General features: G+C 40.6%; 1 protein-coding gene across 1 annotated transcript in view; it reads right to left on the reverse strand.

Annotated features, from left to right (window-relative positions):
- LOC109033178 (uncharacterized) overlaps window positions 1-21,780 on the reverse strand; it is a 95,227-nt gene that overhangs the window by 9,346 nt on the left and 64,101 nt on the right. The window contains 12 exon segments of the mRNA XM_072306130.1: window positions 1,789-1,890; window positions 2,434-2,563; window positions 6,101-6,268; window positions 8,883-9,086; window positions 10,125-10,860; window positions 10,863-11,717; window positions 11,720-12,207; window positions 12,547-12,662; window positions 12,948-13,072; window positions 13,687-13,802; window positions 18,730-18,753; window positions 21,360-21,555. Of these exon segments, the coding sequence (XP_072162231.1) occupies window positions 1,789-1,890; window positions 2,434-2,563; window positions 6,101-6,268; window positions 8,883-9,086; window positions 10,125-10,860; window positions 10,863-11,717; window positions 11,720-12,207; window positions 12,547-12,662; window positions 12,948-13,072; window positions 13,687-13,802; window positions 18,730-18,753; window positions 21,360-21,555 (3,260 nt within the window).

Genomic DNA, 21,780 nt, shown 5'->3' on the forward strand with positions numbered 1-21,780 from the left:
AACCTGATCCGGGATTTGGCTCGTTTTTTTTCAGAATTCGGTTGAAAATTAGATTTTCGACACTGATTGGTCCAAATTGCAACGAGGATACAACAGTCATCCATCAAAAAAATTAACCGAATCCAGTCGCGCGAAAATTCGCCCGTTAAAATCTATGGTATCCACCTTGCCTGTTTCTACGAGGGATGAAAGAACAGGAAACGACTGTTACCTCGGCTGAAGGCGCTCACTAGAGAAAGATGACTTAGGCATCGAAAAGTGAAAAATAGCGGGGAAGAAAAAACCACAACCTATCGGCTCACGAGGTAAATTTTTGACAAGTTTTGTCGACGCCGGCTAATGCTGTCGAGAGAGTGATTTTTGATTGACGGCGGAAAATTGCTGGCCGTTGCACGCGAGACGCGATTATGACGTTGATGTTGCTCACGCCTTCCATTCAATAATGACTGAAGTCCAATCTTGTTTGAATAAAAACTCCGTCATTTTAAAATAAACGGTACCCGTAATAATCCTGGGGGAGAGTGCATCGATGATGCGTCGCGGTGCAGGTGTAACCTTGCCACCGGGCAAGGTTCTCGCATTAGCGACTCTCAAAATCAATAAATTACGGAAATACTTTCTCGGAAATTTGTGTTGCTTACATTGTCATTCAGCTAATGTAAAACTAAAAGAACGGGTAAAATACCTTTTCTTAAAGCTTTAATACGTTTGTATTAGAGAAGCGCTCGGCTTTTAGCTATGTAGGCGCGTTTTTAAGTTCCCTGAAAACGATGAGTACCGTTGAGATGTAAGAACTCGCTCACCAAAATTTCAACTATTAGTTTTGAGAAAACGACACTACCGCTAGCTAAAAAATAAATTATAGAAAAACGATTATCGTCTTCCGTGCCTTAATTGACTTCAGCATTAAATAAAGGCATCGCAGATTAATCTATTCTAAATATCCCTCCTTCATCTTGTTGTTGAGCTGCTGCGCTATGTAAACGCATTGCCACTAGTATACCAGAATTCTAGAGGCAGGTTGAAATCAAAAAGCGTTCCCTGTCAACTGAGCACTTAAAAATTCTTTTGATTTAAAGAACATTTTTAGAGGTTATATTTTGAATCTTTTGCAGACCTTTTGTTCAGATATGACAAATTTGATTTTACTTTATAAAAATTCCGAGCGTGTGCTACATATGCGAGTAGATAGGAACAATACCATTTTTATTAGGTTTACAATTACTATGAGAGAAAAGTGGAGAATGAAAAGTTTATAGAAAAACTGATGTTAAATTTTGAGCGCACGCTGAGTGACCTCATTTATACTTTAAGCAATATCTACGCACTGGATGAACAGTTCGTTGTTTCCCCCACAAAAGCTCGTAACTACATTTCAAAGTTGCCAAATTTTCCCTCACAACTTGAATGTTTACCAGGAGAATCCTGGTCTTTTCGAATTTAAAATTTCGCTGGCGTTTTTTCTGATCTCATGCAAAAATAAACAAAAAATCGATAAAAGCACTCAGGTATATTTTTGTAAAGAATTAAAATTTCTGAGTCAATTTTGCAACCTTGGAATGGAGTTACGTCCCTTCGTAGGGAAACTACAAGTTTGTCCACGCGCATTTGACCAGAAGACTGACGGGAGTGCTTTGGACTGTTGGCCGGACGCGGTCAGCGCCAGCGGTCAGCGAGCATGTGCTTGATGGTGTAAAAAAGACTTGGATACTAAGACCTGGTTTGTTGATTATTTTTTAATCATAGATGCGTGTAAACAGTGAAAAGCGATGGCGAGGGTGCACTGACCTGATTGTGGTCCAGTTGGATGATATGAGATCGTAATAGACTGATGAGGAATTCTGAGTTTCACCACTGAGGTCCTGGTCTGGTTCGACGAAATCCAGCTCCCTGTTGAGAAAAATGAGTTAAATATGAATTCAATTTACGGACATCTCCGCCCATTGCACGCCCTCCAAGTAGTGCGCCACAATACGTCGTTACATTGAATTTAGATTGTGTTATCAGATTCCAATTGCATATGGTTCCCTTCTCGGCATTTTTTGTTTGTCGAAATGTCAAAATTTGTAGTTATTTGAACATTATTTGCTGGTTTTCCACTTCCTCTTTCAGATTTAGAAAGCCAATAATGGCATTATTTACGGGAGAAAATTGATAAATTATGAGAGTTAAAACTCATGAAGTGAATGTGAAAGTTTCGGAAACTATTCTCACCCACAGAAAACAATCTTAATTAAGGAAATTTTCAATTATGTAGGGATTAAACAATTGCAATACATGTGCTGACAAAGTTCTCTTCTAATTGCGGAACCACATGTGTGCACTGTTCTTTCACGCAAATGCTATTAAATTTAGGATAATTTAAAAATTACAGGGAAAAATTAGGTGTACCTACATACAATTCATTCTTTTGAGAAGGAAAAGTATTCATACCTGAAGGATAGACTTTTACACGCTGTCTGGCCCAAGGTTTTGATCTTGTAATGAAGCTTTGAGTGTGATGCTGCAGGGTTTTGAAGACAAAGTTTGCCCCAAACACCTTGTTTTCTCACCATCAAGTGACCTGAGAAATGGCAGATAACAAATAGTAAGAAAAGATAAAGTAAAAAAGTAAAATCTCAAGAAAAGATAACATCCCTTCCCTTCTCCAAATTAAAATATCAAAGTGTGATTCGTGATTTTGTTGCACAATGAGGTTATGTAGTGCGCGAATTCGCACCACCTGTCCGCAAGTGACGCTTCGCACAGATTTCAGACTCTTGAAAGAAAAATTACGAACAACTGATGAGAGCTGCATCTTATGCTGTTGAATAATTTTTAAATCAAATAAGCTCTTCCAATTTCTTAGCAAAAAAAAGAAAAAAATGCAATTAATACTAACGCAAACAATTATTGCGTTACTTTACTGTAGGATCTCATGAAAGGATCAGAGATCGTGTCTCTCTATTTATCTAGACAGCTTATTATTGTTTAAACTCCGGTTCAGGTGCGTTTGAACCTACGTTTGTTTTATTTTTCCGCTCTCTCCTATTTTTTTACGTATGTTCTTAAAAGACGCAAGCCAGATTTCTTATAGCGACTGTAAACGTTTCTACATACAATCAATTAATGTTGGTGAGTGGAGGGGGGGGGGGTTTCTCTCGCGGGGCGGGGGTTGAAAGGAGAGAAAAATTGAATGGAGAAGACCACTTCCTTTGTGTCTTTGTACGCGGTAACGACGGCGATGATATTTTCATGCACTTGTCTACTTTTTTACTCCTGCGTTTAAGTCTCCAAATATATGCACGTTTAAAAAAAGCGATAGTTATTATGACGCATGTGTTTTCATGAAGATTTTATGTATCACGGAGTTCACGCGGTGATGTTACTGCAAATTTTTTCTTTTCCTTTTCTTCTCCTTCTTCTCCTTTCCTTACTCTCCTTCTTTCCGGGAAATAAATAAAAACAGCACCGTGAAAACAGCGTAAGGTGGGCACTCACTTTACTGTTCGTTTATTGTTAAACGGTAAGTACGCTTGATCCCAAATTTGAACTCAGCCTTCATCTGACATAAAAACATAACTTTCAAAAACTTGGATAAGTTGATACGAATGTGGCAAAAGGTTTACAACAAAACCGCCAGAGACCGTCTGACTACTTTAGGGGGGATGATACCACCATTCGACCACGTGAGAGCTCGTATTGCCTACTCTAAATATTGAAGGTGAACTGATATGGCGCTAAAGTAACCTCTTCCGGTTTGGTAAAAAGTCCTTTTTGACTATCCTCCCACCAAGCGTGCCATTTCACGACGATAACACTATTAGACCACGTGGGAGCTCGTGTTGCTTAAACTGAAATTGAAGGCGAACTGACATGGCGTTAAAGTAATCTTTTCCCGTTGAATAAATAACTTTCTTTTTCTATGTGATTTCCGAGTAACCGTGCTTTTTCATCATGCCTCACTACCACTATTCAAATTCCTCCTAATTTCTTTTTCTTTCTCTCTTCCGTTTTCTCTTATATTCTTTTTATTTTCCATTTCTGCTTCATTATCTTCCTTTTCTTTCTCTTTTTGTCATCTTCTGCCTCCTAATTCTCTTTCCTTATAATTTCCCTTCTCTTATACCTCTTCTATTACGTCTCTCTCTTTTCTTCTTCTTCTTTACTCTCCTATGTTTTTCTTTCCTGTTTTTCCTTCTTCTCTTTCTTCTTCTTCTTCTTCTTCTTCTTCTTCTTCTTCTTCTTTCTTTTGTTCTTCCACGAGCTCAATACCTGCCACTCAAGTAAACGTTGGACTGTTGAATTTGGACTTTCAAAAAACCTAAGCCAACTTTCAAAATATATAAATTAGGAAACCCTTTTGGTTTCTCTTTCATTAAATATATACCTCTGAATGTATTTTATTTTAAAAATCCCCCGAGAAAGGCTTTAAAATAATTCCCGTTCATCTGAGGACCGTTTTGCATTCTTTCCCGTTGCGTAAGAAATGCTTTTCTACGTTGATTTTTCATCGGGGCACAGAGAATTCTGATACTTGATGACCGGTCAATTAAACAATGACCAGACGATCTTACAATTCGAACAAACACGATCGCCACGTTGTTGAGAAAAATTCGCTCTTCCTCCCATTGAGGCAATTGCAAGCGAGAGAATTTTTCACGCAACTTAGCAGCGAGCCAATTTCGATTGCCGATTTGCCGCAGGAAACTCGCATATTTTCATCGATTCTAGTGGGAGAAACGGTGTATTTTTTTTTTGATACGGCGATGCTGTATTCGATTCTGACGTCTTAACGTCCACGCTATCGCGCGTCGAGGCAATTGTCATTACTGTCGGACAAACGTAACAACCGACTGCACCTGCCAAACGTCAGGCACGCCGTTTTAATTTCAAAACGGGACAGAAAATGAGTTTTAATTTGTCGTCGCGCTGCAGTTGCGTCCCGATTGCCAGCTGCGGAGAGGAACCGTTGAGATGATTGTTGAGAGAGGATCGCACTTTAACGAATTTGTTGTTTTAATGTCAATACGTAGTACTCGTAGGTGTAACTATCTAGGTACGAGTATGTCGTCAACTCGACAGTATAGACAGATCATTAATTTCACTGAGGTGTGCGGTCCAAAAAGGACATCCGATAACCTTTCCACTCAAAATCCTCGAAACAGAATCGTTGCCAACCTTCACATTTCCTCTCCTTTGACGTAAGGGCGTATCTCGATTTCCTTATGAGCTCCAGATAGCATGCGTTAAATGGAGAAAAGGGCTCAAGCGGAAAGTCTAGAAACGCCCTTACGGCAAAGGAGCGACTATTTAAAGGGAAGCAGGCTATCCTGGCTAGCTTGGCTGGCAGCCAGAGGCGGATTCAGCAATTTGGCAACACTGGATTCCCCGCATCTAAACCCATGCTAAATAATCGATTCTTGTCGGAGCACCTGGCTCCTCGAAGAATCGATACATTACCATGGGTTCAAATGGAGAAAAGACAACGTTGCCAATTTGCTGGATCCGCCAATGTAGTTTTTCAAAGAAACCACGACGGACGGCAGGGAGTCTGCAACGTCGCAAACGAAGATACGTGGTTTCGCTACTTGGCTATTGATGTTTCTCAGGAGGTTCATAGAGAAAAAAAGGAGGTGTATTTGCATTTTGGGCATCTTGGAATTTTTTTGATGACGTAGGTCGGTACAGCGACGTTTATCATCGATTTTCTTGGAAATGGTGTAATTTATGGAAAAAAGTAATTTTATAAAACGTGCTTGAAATTATATCATGAGTTGATTTAAGTAAAAAAATCGGACATTATGGTCCGTTTTTCATATTTCGATTTCCGGATTTCGCTGGCCAGGCTGTACCGCGACCTACGTCACAGGGTAAACAAACCTCAAGATGCAAACATCTCCTTTTTTTCTCTATGCAGGAGGTTCTCTCGGTGAGATCTCGACAACAGTGGGTCCGAGGGCCGGCTGCTGCGCTGGACCAAAGAGTTGGGGCAACTGGCCGCGCGCCGCGGCATGAAACAAAGCGAACGATTATTAAAGTGGACTGGCGTCGCATCAAATTGGAGGCGCGCGGCGCGGTGCGTCGCGGAGGCCGCGGCCGGACTGGACGGTGATGGTACCTGTAGCGTGATAGATGAAGTCATTAGCCTGCTTCAGCGAGGGCGCCACGTTGATGCACTGCTTCTCGTCGTCGCCGAACGGGCAGTCCTTCCTCCCGTCGCAGATCTGCGATTGGTTCACGCACAACCGCGAGTTGGCGCACACGTGCTGACCGCTCAAACACCAGTCTGCAACATAATCACCAATCATAGCATTAGGAAAAAAAATCTCGGTGTATTTACTAAAAAAGGGTAAAATTACCAAGAATTCAGGGTTCTATTTGATCCCAGTTTTTTTTGGTAAAATTACCATTTATGGAATTGGTAATTTTACCGAGAAATCTCGGTAAAATTATTGAACTTTCTCGGTAATTTTACTGGGCCTTGGTAAAAACGCCAATATTTTTTATCGACTGTGGTAGAATTACCGAGATAAATTGGCAAAGTTACCGGGAATTGATTACCAATAAAAATGGTATTCTTACCTGAAAAAAAAAACAGTAAAAATACCGGTTTTTAGGTAAGCTTACCGGTCTGTCTTGGTAAAATTACCAATAATTGGTAAAAAAGTGAGATGGTAAAGGTACCAACGGACCTTGGTAAAAACATCGATGATTTTTTTTTCAGTGTAGGGTTGAGGGGCTCAAATTTTTCGGGAGAGGAGGGACTAGAGTCCCTTTATACTGAAAGTAAAGACAATGAGAATCGACTTCTGATTGGTTCCCGTATTTTAGGCCTCAACAGTGTCACAAACGGGAACAAAGATTACAGTTTCACCAATTGCAAAGATCATAAACTGGAATGGATCGGTAATGGGGGGGGGGGGGTGTACGGCAAGGAACAAATGAAATGAGAGTGGGAACGGAGGCAGGAATTCGGGAATGGGTCGATCAAAGATTACAGCAAACGTTCAATTTGTGTGATCTTTATTCCCGTTTGTGATATCCACCAGCCGCGTTGTTTCAACTCTCTCTATAAAGAGACTCCAGCGATAAAGTGAAGACCTTGCCGGAAGAAAAACAGAGGCCGATCAAATATTGATTAACGAACTTTTTCCGATTTTTACACCCCCTCCCCCTTGTAACGCACCCGTAACGTAGCCCTATGGCCCCTTTTGAATTACGTAACGCTGGGTTGCCCCTCCCTCCCCCATTTTTTAAAAAAATCAAGAAAATGTTGAGATGAAAGCTTAAAACAATTCGGGGTTTTTCGGGGGATATTTCGGTGAAATACGACGAGATGAGATCAACAAAGAGAAGGACGGGATTTTCAATTGTTTGCACGTTTTTTTCGAAATTTCTTTTCTCCCTGCCTCGGATTTGTTACATAATGCTGGGCTTGACCCCCACCCCCTCTGAAACGCACCGTAACGCTAGCTCAAACCCCCTCTCCCACCCTCTAAGTGCGTTACGTAATACTTGAACGCCCCTTACCCTCACAAGATTCCTTGTTTTGAGCAGAGACATGTACGTTCAACAATTTGACTACGTTTTGAGGAACTATAAAAACGGCCTTAGTGTAGAAACAATGTATATACGATGACTCCTGAAGACTTTTTGGTTACAAATTATACTTACTCTTCAACGAGAATTATTTGATAGTTTGATTTGACATCAGATGCAAGTAAAGAATGAAAATTCCTCCAACTTGATGGTTAGTATTAAACTCACAATTCTCTGGCCCTTGAATTAAAATGTTTGTCCGTCGTCAGAAACATCAACACGTGTGAGGATGGTCCGCGATTGAAATGGAATGCTTTTTATCTCAGGAAGCGCCGCCGCCGTCAAAAATTCTTCAATAGCTTCCGAGCAATTTTAATCCCATCACGCCTCGAATTTACGTAAAATAAATCTGTCTGGTCGTAAATTTTTCCTCTTAATCTTTTAATTACTTCGTGCCTCTTGAAAACCGTTTCCACCCAAAGCCTAGTTTCCATACGCGCTTGTGCCCCGGGAAATCTCCGCTTTGGAACTTCGCGTATCCAGTTTGAAATTCAAAATCTCTTTGGAACACGATAATCGGATGTTTTTAATTACATGTCGCAGACTGGCGGAAAATCCGGGATGGTGAGTTTTAGTTCCGGGACAACTTTCGATTCAAAAAGGTCATATGAGGATTAGTAAGGGGGAGGGGGTACAAGACTGCAGAAATTTTATTTATTATATTTTGTGAGTATTTTAGAGACATAAGATACTTTTTATGATTAGACAGTTTCAAAATATTGTAATCTGTCTTCTGATGTACAATTTTTTCTTTTCTTTTTTTCGTGCCAATAATTCCTCCTTAAACATTGCAGGAGTGGTGCAGCGTTTCTCACGTTCCTGTTGAACAAATAACTTGCAAAGGAAACTTTAACACTTTGATAATTAATTTTTCAATACGTTGACGTTCCACTCTCAATCAGCCCTAATCCCTAAAAAGCCCACAGCAAAGATGTGCCAATCCATAAATGTGTGCACAATAAATGGAATTTTTAGTTGCTGTGGGTTCTTAACTGAGGAACGACTACACCATGATACTAGATGAGATTTGTGACTCATCCAGTTTCCAATAAGAGTCGGGGGGGGGGGGGTCCCGAGAAATTTTGAAGAATTGAGTCGTTTCAGGAGCCGTTTTGAGCTGTTATCACCGGGAAGTCAATCCAATTACAATTTCAAAGACGAAAAATATGTTACGCACTTATTTAGAAAAATCATTTACAGTTTTTGGGAGGGGCCGAGTAATTTCCCCCAGAATCCCGCCTCCCTATTCCTCCCTCATTCTCCTCTTAACATCTGTTTGAAAAAAACAAAGTAAGCCTTACCACAATTCGTCTCGTCTGAGAAGTCCCAACAGTCGACGACACCGTCGCAAATTTTCCTGCTAAGGAGTTGCCCACGGAGGTAGTCGGCGCATGTACAGTTCTTTTCGTCCGATCCGTCGCTGCAGTCCACCAACTGATTACAATGCAAAGATTGAGCCACACATTCCCCGTTCTTGCACCGATACTCACCATCACTCTTACAACCTGCAATTTCAGCTTATTCGGTAAATTTGAATATTAAACTGTGTAAATATTTTAAATTCTGTAAACTTTTTAAATTTTTTTTAAAATTTTAACGCTATTTGAGCGCATTTCGAGGCACTAGTGGCGCTGATCTTCCTTAAATTTCTACCTAAAAATCACCCAGTTTTATGCATTTTAAGGTCAAAATACTTTGAAATTGTTGCATTCAACAGGTTATACTATTTATAGGCATATGTTAGGCATGGTTGACTAATATACTGAATACATACTAATATACTACAGGTTTACTAATTGCCGAAATATTTACTTTCTATTTGTGACGCATGAAAAATGGAAAAATTAAAAGGTAAAGAAGAAAAAGAAAACACTATTTGTAATGCTTCTTTTGATGGTATCAGCTTGCTGCGTGCAGTAAAATGAGTAAACTAACAATGTGTTGCGTTCAGTTAGGTCACGCAATTCAACTAACCTCCGGGAGAAACGAGAAGTATAGCCAGATTTGAAGGCGTTCAAAGCGTTTGGTTGGGTCACGCAACTAAACTAACTCCCGGCAAAGCGGGAGGTATCGCCAGATTTGAAGGCGTTCTAAGCGTTCGGTTGGGTCACGCAACTAATCTAACCTCCCGGCAAAGCGGGAGGTATCGCCAGATTTGAAGGCGTTCTAAGCGTTCAGTTGGGTCACGCAACTAAACTACCCTCCCGATAAAGCGGGATGTATAGCCAGTATTTGAAGGCTCTCCCGGCGTTCACAAACTAACAGTTAACTAAGCGTTCACTAAAACTTGTCAGGTTCTAAAAGATTTTCAGGCAGAAGTAACATTTATTTCAGTCATATAAGATTAAGCAGACGACTGCGATGTGAGCCTTATAAATGCATTATATCTTTTGCACCAAGGAACTAAAAGTTCTGGCTCATCCAAAAAAAAAGCACCTATTTGCACCTATCTATCCCCTCTGCAAGAGACTAACTGTAGGTCAACTGTAGGTTAGCAAGAATTGCTAACCTACAGTTGACATTATTTAGATCTAGTTTGTTACCTGTATAGTTATTAAACGGCGGCTCTTTGACTGACACAATGGTGTGTGACTTGGAGCTGAGCAGAGACGGTGGGATCTTATTCAACACCTTGATCAGAAGTGGAAGACCTCCCCGGTTGACGTTGAACGACGGGGCGACGGACTTGTTGGAAAGCTTCGAGCTTTGGTTCCGGTCGGAATTCGTCGAAGCCAGCTGGCTGATAATCTGGAGCAACGCCTCACTGCTTGGTCTCTTATGCTCATTGTGGCTTAGCGGCTTCACCCGATGTGACGTCGCGTTGTGACGACTCGGCTCCTGAACCCTGGTCCGGTTCCCGTCCAACCTCCTCTTCAGTTCCCGGTTGAAGCTCACGGAGGGCGTGAAGAGCGGCTTCTCGAACTGCGATCGGGAGTCGTCCATCTCCGTCGTCGATACGTATTCCTTGTCGTCATTCTGGTAATCGCTGGAGATGACCAAAGCTCGTGCGCGTCGCTTTTTACCCCGCGTTTCCGGTGCCGTGTACGCCTCCGTCGCCGGGGTCGTTTCCGGTTCCTCCGTTTCCGCTCGTGACGTCACAACGGACGTCTCCGTCTGCGCCCTGTCCGTGTCGGGGTTCTCCGTCGTTTCAGCCTGCGGATCCTGCACCAGGTTGTAACTGTTTCCGCCGAAGGAATGCGGATGCTCGTCGAAGTCACCACTTCCGTATTGAGGATGACTAGATTCGGAGAGGTCGTCGTTTCCGTTTCCGGTGTCGTCTCCTCGTCCATCCTCTCTTCCGCTTTCGGAGCTTCCGTCGTCGTCGATGTGGTTGTCGTTGACGACGACAATGGAACCGACTGCCGCTCAGTGTTGTTTACCAAAGCTTGAATGAACTGACTGGAATAAGTCTTCGTCCGAGACAAGATCTCCATGCTACTGGCGTTGCGCTTGAGTTTGTCCTCCAGGTCGGCTCTCACTTCTGGGGATTTCTGTTTCAGCTGCCACGGTCGAGGTTTCAGCGGTCGGCCGACTCCCGAGTTGGACCTGACCGGAAGTAGAGTGACGACCGGCGAGGGGGAGGGGGATTCCTCGTGCGTAGGGTCTCGTTCCCCCCTCGTTGGTTGAGCGGAATGAGGAGGGCTCTCGGTGACGTAGGATCGTGAGAAAAGGTCCAGTCCGTGGAATCCGCCGCTGGCATGGGGTGAGTTGCGTCCCTCGATAGGCAAGTCCGGCCATCCCTCCATCGAACCTAGATCTACGCCCGCGCCGTAGATGGCACCTTTGGTTTTTCCCCTGGAATTTTCAGGGACGCCGACGGGTTCCTTGGGTAATTCTGGTGGTGGAGCAGCGTCGTCTCTGCCCAAAACATTCAGGGCCAGCGAGCTCTGCTTCGTGAAATGGATTCCGTTGCGCGTGGCGGTATCTTGCGGCTCCTCCGGTAACGATGGGACAACGATGACCTCAGCCTCACCGACGACCCCTTGCTCGTCCGTCTCGATGACGGGCGCAGTCCATGTGTAATATCGAGACACATTTTGTGTCAAGATCGGCCGCCAGGGTGCGTTGTCGACCATTTCCAGTCCCGGCACTCTTGTAGTCGTCTGCACGTCGTTCTTCGACAGCCGCAGAAGATCATTCAGAGCTTGGCTGTGTTGGATATTGTATCCGCCGGCGATTGTGTGCGTTGGGGGTGTTGTGGATGCGTTGGGGATGTTTTAGGGTGCGTCGTGGTGGTCGTTGTGCGTGCTGTGCTTGTTTGAGAGGAGGGCATAGACTCGACTTTCCCCTTGACCGGGAGTTTCGTGGTTCGGCCGCTGGAGTGCGGATGTTCCGAGGATGTGGGTCGACGTTTGTCGTCCGGGGGCAGGATTGTCATCTTGACTTTGTCACCGGTTCCCTCCTCCGTTTTTAGGACGGTGAACGAACCAGTGATGGTTTTGGATGGTGGGGTTTTTTTAGGGGCGCCCAAGGGCTTGGCTTTTTCGGTGGTCAGGGGCTTTTCGTTCGAGAAGTCAGGAGGGGGTTTCCGATTGACGACGCTCTTCAGGTCGGGCCCAGATTTCAGATTATGGTTCATCGCTACTTCTTCCTCCTCGTCGAAGAGTTTTGAAGGCTCTATGTATCCTGAAAGTAAAAAGAAATATTAGAGCTCTTACTTTTAAACTAAGAAAGATTACATTAGTAATCAGGATGGCAAGGCTACCTAACTGACGAGAATTAAGAGGGAATCGATTGTTTAACTAATAATTGTAACTATAACTAGATGTTCAAATGTTACAATTTCCAGAGTGATTAAAGGCAGCCTTATTTAATGTGTTCTGTCCCTATTCACATCCATATGTAGAGTCCGATTAAAGTTTTACGAGAGAAATTTAGAAATTCCTATTCTCTTTCCTCTCATTTACATTATCAGTAATCGTTTAGAATTCATGGTACCTTTTGTATAAATAAATAATCACTTACTTTTTACATAAATTTGCTTAAGATCTACTCTTAAATTTTTCATTGCTATTGGCCTTAAATTTGTCAGTTCATCCATTAAAATTTTTTTCAAATTATCCTCGATGGTTGAGACGGATCTGCAAGAAATAAATCAAAACAGTATTTTAAGAATGATGAAAATAACTGATTAAAATTTAGAGATAACATTATATATTAAAGAGGGAGTTTTTTAGTCCTAGTAAAAGTGAATCAGCCTGACGTCAGGCTGACTCATTTTTACTGGGGGCTTTGATCATTATTTTTAAAACAGAATCTGCCTCTAGTAGGGGATGCATATTACCATAATAGAAATTTAAAATTAAAACTGAACTATATTTTCATATTGTAGGCACGGCAAAATAAACAATTGGAAGTAAACTTACTTTGGTAGTTTCCTTCTATCCAGGACTATTCTGAAAAATACAATTAAACTTCCATTTTTAAATCCAATAATGCTCAGTTGTTTCAAAGCGGGTCCTAGATTACTCCTTCCGTAAACAGTCTCGAGCTGAAAACATATAAGTTTTTATTCAAGCATTATCTCTTAAGTAGAAGGCATTCGCAAATTATATCGATAAAATATTGAGCTTAACAAACGTGTATCTAAATTTGAAACTCATTATACGACTTTCCGATTACGTCTATCTTCTCTTGAGATGGACGATAATTAACAATCATAACTTTATGTTGTATTAACTTAATTTTAGTGAGAATTGCTCATATCTCAACAAATTCATTCCTGGAGAATTTCATGATGTACGATTGTCATTTTTCGGAAAAACTCACCATACCATATACCATTTTTAGAATCTGAGGAAGAAAACCGTAGGAAATTACATCATTAATGCGTTGTTGGATCAAAAATTGGAAAAAACTAAATAAGTAACACCGTACCTGCACTGCACGATGAAATGAAAACTTAAGCAGGTATTTAAAATTTTCAAAGTCAATTTCATTCCACTTTTCTTCAAGGCTACGTAGATTTAATTTACTGTGATATCGGAGAGTTCATGTTTTGTGAAGGATAAAAAAACCATGAAAAAAGAAAGCATTGTCCGTGAAAAGAAAATGACTCGAAAACCTGACGGAAAAAGCGTATGGAAGCAAGCACACAACACTCACCATTGTCTTGAACTTTCTAGCTTTTTCACGAAATAAAGGACTTGATTGATTGGCTAGCTGTTCATTGTATGTATCACCATATGTTATTCTTATGCTTCCGTCAAACATGAGATTCACTGAAACAATTGAAACAATGTTTAAAACATTTTCTGATCGTGAGTATTGAGAAAAGTCGATCGGAAAAGATTACCATGAACAAAACCTGTCGTTTTTATTGACGTGGTCAATGATTGCGCACCATTTCCCTTATCTGACGTAAATAAGATCAAAACGCAATATTCAAATTCTAGATTGTAGCCGAAAGTCCGATAACAAAGATAACATTTCGCAATAAGAAATTACATTTTTTAGCTAGTCTATAAAAACACCTATTTGCGTGGGGAAATCAATGCCACTTATTTTTTTTTAAAATGAGGTAGAAATATCAGTTCCTGGTTGAAAAATGTGAAGTCCAATTCAAATCAACCTCAACGTTTTTGAGTGCTTCGGCGAATAGACTAGTTTCTATTGTTTTATCCTTGCGTTAAAGTCTCTCAATTGGACTATACTATACCTTTTGTAATAATTAAACAACAAGCAAATCAAATCAAATTTCTGGTTTAAAAAGTGATTCGCTACACTTTTTGTCGATGCAAAAAAGGTAAAAATTAATAGATTTATCTCCAAAACAGCTTTATCCCACCAAAAAACTAGGGGTGAGCCAGACGGAAAAAACTGTACGGAAAACAGCAAGGTGCCGGTTGGTGTAAAAATTGAAGAAGAGGAGGGGAGGGCAGAGAAATTGAGAAAAAACTAGAGCACCTAAGAAGAAGATATAGTGGAAGGCGGTATCAGAACAGTGGTCTAAATTAATATAATCATGCATGACCGATTCCGACCGGGTTCGGATTAGTTTCGTTTCCATTGATTAGTTGTCGCCTGCAGAAAAGGAAGGGGGTGGAGAAATGGATCAGCTAGACCAGTATTGATTTAGTTGATCCACCATTCATCATTGTTGCCGATTTTAGCGCGGAAATGGCGTATTTTCAATCGGAATTGGTGGTATGAAAACGGACGAATCGGCGGCATGTGTCTATTCTATTAGATTTGCTCATTATTAATTCCTGAATCTCTTCCACTCCATTTAGCTCGATGCTTTGCGGAGACGTGGATAAGCTGAGACTCTCTTGGCTCCGTTCTGGCTGATTTTGTAGCGTTCTGACCGTGGGAAGAAAACTGGTTCATGTGATAATGATATCTATATTTCTTAAAAGTACAATGACGCTCAATTTATGTTTTTGAAATATCTCTAAAAACATTAAATGTTTATCAGGTGTCTCGTTAGAACGAGAAAAACCAAGGAAAATCTAAACACGACTTTAAAACAATTAAGAAGACGAATTGGACCGCGTTAAGCAAAAATGAACCAAGCAACATTGCCAAATTTAATTGCTTACATAAAATAGTTGTGCAAATTTTTGTGCAAAGAGCGACGCCAAAAACGACCGTTTTTTGGCACAATTTGGGCCAGAAGGGATTTTTCTGAAACCGGGCCCAAACGATACCTTATGATACCCTAAAACTCTGGTAAAAATTTTAGCTTGAGTATACGCACCGTTTTTGAGAAAGGGGGGGGGGGGGGCAAAGTTGCCAAATCGCCATCATTCTGGACAGCATTTTTACAGCAAAAAGACGGGAAAAATGGACGAAAAAGTTACACTATTGATGGGTTTGGGCTGTAAATGTTCTTATTGAGCCCCCGTGCATGTAACTGTGTTTAGTTTCAGAAATTTTGGACGTACATCGGTCCAAAATGGGGAGACATCGTGGACAGATAAGGATTCTTTGTCAAACTTTTTAAAATGGAAGTAAAATTGTTGGTCTCCTGCAGAGATCATGTGGAACAATGTTCTTATCGGTCTTCAATGCATTCAATTGAGTTCAATTTATCAAATTTTCATCGCACAATGGTCCAAAATGGGAAATCAGTGGACAAATTAAGATCTTCTGCCTAACTTTTTAAAAATGATGTACACGACTATTGGTCCCCTGCAGAGATCATGGGAACAATGTTCTTATCAATGCATTCAATTGGGTTAAGTTTATCAAATTTTCATCGCAAAATGGTCCAAAATGGGAAATCAGTGGACAAATTAAGATCTTCTGTTGAAATCTAACCTAACCTAACCTAACCTGACCTTTCCTAAATCCTTAGAGAGGATTTATTGTAAAGTATTATTCTAACTACAATTATTCTCTGACAACTAACTAGGACAAAAACCACCCAGTTAGCCGGATATTAAGGATTCAAAAGCTAAGTTCCTCCTGAATTACCGTTTCCAGACCTCATTTGTTCAGTTCAAAACAGTGAACATGGATAGCTTTTATTGGCTACTAACTTATTTTGAATTTACACCTTTCGAATCTAGTGAAAAACCTCATAGTTTCATGTTATTTTTCAAAAATTTCAACAGAAGATCTTAATTTGTCTACTAATTTCCCATTTTGGACCATTGTGCGATGAAAATTTGATAAACTGAACCCAATTGAATGCATTGATAAGAACATTGTTCGCCATGATCTCTGCAGGGGACCAATAGTCGTACATCGTTTTTTAAAAAGTTAGGCAGAAGATCTTAGTTTGTCCACTGATTTCCCATTTTGGACCATTTTGCGATGAAAATTTGATAAACTTAACCAATTGAATGCATTGATAAGAACATTGTTCCCCATGATCTCTGCAGGGGACCAATAGTCGTGTACATCATTTTTAAGAAGTTAGGCAGAAGATCTTAATTTGTCCACTGATTTCCCATTTTGGACCATTGTGCGATGAAAATTTGATAAATTGAACTCAATTGAATGCATTGAAGACCGATAAGAACATTGTTCCACATGATCTCTGCAGGAGACCAACAATTTTACTTCCATTTTTAAAAAGTTTGACAAAGAATCCTTATCTGTCCACGATTTCTCCCCATTTTGGACCACTGTACGTCCAAAATTTCTGAAACTGAACACAGTTACATGCACGGGGGCTCAATAAGAACATTTACAGCCCAAACCCATCAATAGTGTAACTTTTTCGTCCATTTTTCCCGTCTTTTTGCTGTAAAAATGCTGTCCAGAATGATGGCGATTTGGCAACTTTGCCCCCCCCCTTTCTCAAAAACGGTGCGTATACTCAAGCTAAAATTTTTACCAGAGTTTTAGGGTATCATAAGGTATCGTTTGGGCCCGGTTTCAGAAAAATCCATTCTGGCCCAAATTGTGCCATTCTTGGCGTCGCTCTTTCGGCGAATTTCCTGCGTAGTGCGAAGCAAATTCCTAAAAATTTTCAAAGGAATCCGCACATACGTTCTCTTGTAAAAAATTAAATTCCCCAGTTGAATTTTGCAATAGCTGATGTGGCTTGGTTCCTTTCTGCTAAACCCAGTCCAATTATGATGACATTTATGCGTTTTTAAAATGTTTTAAATATATTTTTTAATCTACGACAGTGCGATTTGACACACGAATCGTTTTGCACAGTGTGTCGGTGATTTTTCTGACGCGCGTTAAATTTCAGTATGAAACTGAAATTCTCATCACAGAGATTAAAAAAAAAAAACAGCTGATCATTCGAGCACGGCATCCCCACGCGAATAAAAAATGGCAGATGTGGCTACACTGATTGTGGTCGAACTACGCCCGAAACGCGTCTGAAATTGTCTTCCTGATTGGTTGTAACTAATGTTGTACTGAATGAGGCTACTAAAGTTCCAAGTGTACAATGTCTATCTTAGTCGAAATTGAGTTAGGAGTAGATTCTTGATCAGCCAATAAGGAGAATTGGAAAATAATTTACTTGTGTGCCAAAACACCCAAAATCCTTTCTAATTAGCAGTATTAAAAAGGTAGGTAGCAGGAAAATGCAACAAACTCAAAACAGTTTTTTGCGTTTTTGTGACAAACCACTTTTATGACATTGTACACTTTGGAACCAGTAGCCTCAAATAGCATTTTTCCTGTTGATGAAATCCGTGCACGAATGAGCTTTTTTCCTTCCGTAATGAGAATTTCAGTTTTATACTAAACACAATGCATTTTAACGCACGTTAGAATCGCCAGCACTCTATTTTTCAATTCTTTTAAAAACGAGCAATGCCTTTTAAATGCATTTTTAATCTTTTTAAATAAGTAAACGTAAGGACAAGTCAAAAGAGCCTCAAGGAATTCCGGAATTCTTGAAATTCCGGTTTTATTATATATTTGAATTTTCTCGCGATTAGGCAACATACTAACGATTGACAGATAGTGTTGGTAAGTTGGCGTGAGTGCTCTTGCCCATTAGGCGCTTTATTTGAGTTTGTAGGTCAAAAAATAGTCTTTGATTACGCTCTCCCACTCCTCGTCTTGCTCCAAGTAGATCGCCCGCTAAGCGTCTATGTGTATCATCCAACGGGCTTTTAGATCGATGAAAAATGATGTTTTTGACTGGATGAAAAATGATGTTTTTGGCCGGATAAAGAATGATGTTTTTGGCGAAATAAATTACGAGGTCTGCACCTCCAACAGTCAGGGTGGTATGAAATGTGGGAAAGAAATGAGAGATGGGAAATTTCAGTGAAATATTTCATAAAATTTCACGAGGCTGTGAAATATTTCATATTTTCCAGGGGCTAGAGTATGCAACCCGCACTTAAACGCATAAAATTAGAGGAAAGTCACAATTTTTACATTTTTGCGAAATATGAAAAGGAACCGGTGTTTTTCAAAATCTTTCATAAATTTCTGAAATTTCATGAAATGTTTCACGTGAAATTTCAAGATTTTTATGAGATTTTGCCACCAACGGTAGCAGAGGTTCGCCGATCATATTCCGGCAAGATCTGAAAATTTTCCCTTGGTTTCGCAAGGAACAAGTTTAAAACGGAAGTAGAATAACTGCTCACACCACGTCTGATCCAAAATGTACCTTTCTGAAATTTATACATTCTAAATTAAGATTCAAAAAATACTAATGGATATTTATAAATGTATAAAATTAAAAATTTCATAAATAATCAGTTTAACACTACTTACATTGTCCGGTGTCGATGCGCAGTGCTGAAACAAAGATTGAATATCATGTTAAAACTTTTACTCACTAGAAGATTGATTGATAATAGGAAAATTTACATGTTCAAAACATTCTAAACCTGTTGAACTGATTTACATTTTACAAAAAAATGTATATATGGTTGCCAAGTTTTTTTTTGATTTCTTGTTATATTATGGATTATACATGTTATGACTACTCATTTTTACTCAGAAATTCATTCCTGCCCGGAAAAATTGAAAATCGGTTTGGCTCGGACTGTTTTCAATGCACTGTTTGGGTCAGTGTTTGTCCCAGTTCCAATCAGCAGGATAGTATGAGTCAAATATTTTAACATCATAATAACATTGACAAATTTTGAAATTTTGAAAATAAAGTTCGAACATTTTTAAGAGGAAGAAATGGTTGGTGAAAGTAACTGGAACCTTTTAAGTAGCTGCACCAGTCATGACAACGACGAACATAATCGAAGAAGGAGTTTACGACAGATGCAGCAAATAACTCTAAACGTTGTCAAAGGTCAATATGCAGCAGAATCGATCCACACGAGATATTAACATGTGTACTCAACACATATAAAATAATTGTTAGATTATGCAAATGATGGTACGGTATTTTTACCATTTGACTAATGTTAGTTGAACGTATATCTTTACGCCAAAAGGAACTGCGTCTCCCGCAAACCCTATGCACATAGTTCCTTTCAGCATAAATACGTCCAGTTATAAACACTTACATTTTGCTGAAGAGTTGAAATCGAGACTTCCTTTCGTGTAGATCGTTTTATACGTAAGATTTTAAAGATAAATATGTTGCGTAGTGCTTTAATTCATACATTCTCCTGACTTTGTTGCGGAGACAATTTCTGAGTTGCAAATGCACGGAGACCTCAGTGTAAATTCCACAACGATGGAGCGAATACAGTGGCAAGTCTTGCAAGTTGGTAACACGGTTTTTCTTACTATAATGGATGTCGAACAATCGATTCAATCGATATTTCCAATGGCTTTAAAGGAAGGAAAAACAGCGTTGCCAGCTTTCAAGACTCGCCTCTGTGCGGAAATGCGGTAAAACAACTTGTTATACGAGAACGATTCACTTTGCAGGACTCAGGTGAGGCTGATCAGTGACCTGAGTCTAGCCCGGTGACCCATTTCGTCGGGATTGACCGGCGGCGGCGGCGCGGAGCACCCTCGTCCGTCGTCCCCGATCGGCATTTACATACTCCCGTGCTCGGAAACAACGCCGTATGAGCCTTCCAACGTTGCCAAAGCCCCCTTCTTAAAGACGAATTCTAAGGAAAATTTTCGAAAATTCCTCTTCCAATTTTTCAGAGGATTCTTCGCGATTTGATAAAAAGTATTTGAAAATTTGAAGAAAAGATACTCATCAATTTCCTCCAATATCAATATTTTACACCGAGAAATCTGGCAACGTTCGAATGATCATACGGTGTTTTTTCATAGCTTGGTAGCATACTTAACACGACCTCCGCCTCATCCTCATCCCGCAGCCGCAGCAGGTCCAGGATGTGCTATGGTTGTGATCGACTTTGACTCACAATCAGCGCCACCGATGACTTTAACCTGATTAAGGCCAGTTCAATGAGAAGCCGGCTTGAAGCCAGGCAGTGGCGGACTTGGAGGAAGTGCGCGGGAAAAGAGGAGAATACAGCCGGAGAGAGAGAGAAGAAGGAGGGAAGAGAAAGAAAGGGAGTTAGAGGGAGGGAAAAGGGGGAAAAAAGAAAAACTCCAAAAAGGTAGGAGAAAACGGAAAAAAGGGAGCAAAAGTGGAATTGAGTGGATGAAAGAGGGAAAAGATAGAACGATGAGAAAAAAATAATGTAAGGAAAGAAAGCGAATTAATCGGGCGTAATCAAAGAAAAAGTATTAATATCTAGGAAGAAAAAAGCGCTCAATTGGAAAAAAACAAATAAAATGGGTGAAGAAGTAGGGGAAAAGAGACAAAGGAAGAAAGTAGGAAAAAAGGGAAAACGGGAGAAAAGGGACAATGCGGAGAGAAGAGTTGGCATAGGGATCAAGAATCAAAGGTAGAAGAAAAGAGAGAAAAAGGGATCGGAAAGGAAAGAAAGGGACAAGAAAGGAGAAAAGGGAATTCAAAAGAAAAATGGGAATGGAAAGGAGAAAAAGGGAATTAAAAAAAATGGGAAAGGAAATATAAGTGAAAAATTTAGGGAGATGGAAGGGAACAGGAGACAGAGAGAGAAGAGATAGGAGGAAAGAAAGGAATGAAAAGGCAAAATTGGACAGATTCAACTAGAATGAGTCTAACTGAATTTTTACGCTGCCCAATTTCTTCCCATGTTTTATACTTTTACAATAAAACCAAGTGACGTAACGCCGTGAAACTTTCAGTGGATTTCGGACGTAAGCGCCATAGGGTGAGGAAGGTAGAGGGGGGCTTGGATTGGCGGCGGAATCGGGCGTCCGGCTTATTCCGTCCTATACTCGCAATGCTTTTCTATGACGCTTAGGTCCGTTTGACAGAGCGCGCTATCCGGGATTCTAAATTCCTCAAAAGGAACTCAAATTGGCGCTTAGTTCCGTTTGATAGAAATACGTCCAAATGGGTGTCTGCTGAGTGATATGCTTACCTCCCATGTAGACTGCAAGACCGGCGATGGCAATGATCATGACGATGATGATGGAGACAGTGAATGCAAGAAGGGCGTTGCAGAGTCTGTCGCTTTTGGCCATGGTCCCTTGCTCGTGCCACAGGGTCCATGAGGACTCGCTGCTCCCCGAGCGGGGATATTCCACGTGCCGTCGCCCTCCGCCCTTATCTCGCTTCTGCAACAAAATTCAAACAAATAATCAATTTCCTTCACAGAGAACATTTATCTTCTGATAACTATACATATTATTAAGCATACAGTTTTATCGTCTCGCTGCCGGAGGACCTCTATTCCATGACTGATTCCTGTGGAGGGGAGGCGTCGCAGAACGCCCTAGTGCGCCGTAAACTTATACTTTAATCGTACACACTAATGAGTCAGTGATAAGGAATTTCGGCAG

The sequence above is a fragment of the Bemisia tabaci genome, chromosome 1 (genome assembly GCF_918797505.1).
Source record: "Bemisia tabaci chromosome 1, PGI_BMITA_v3".
Taxonomy (NCBI): Eukaryota; Metazoa; Arthropoda; class Insecta; order Hemiptera; family Aleyrodidae; genus Bemisia; species Bemisia tabaci.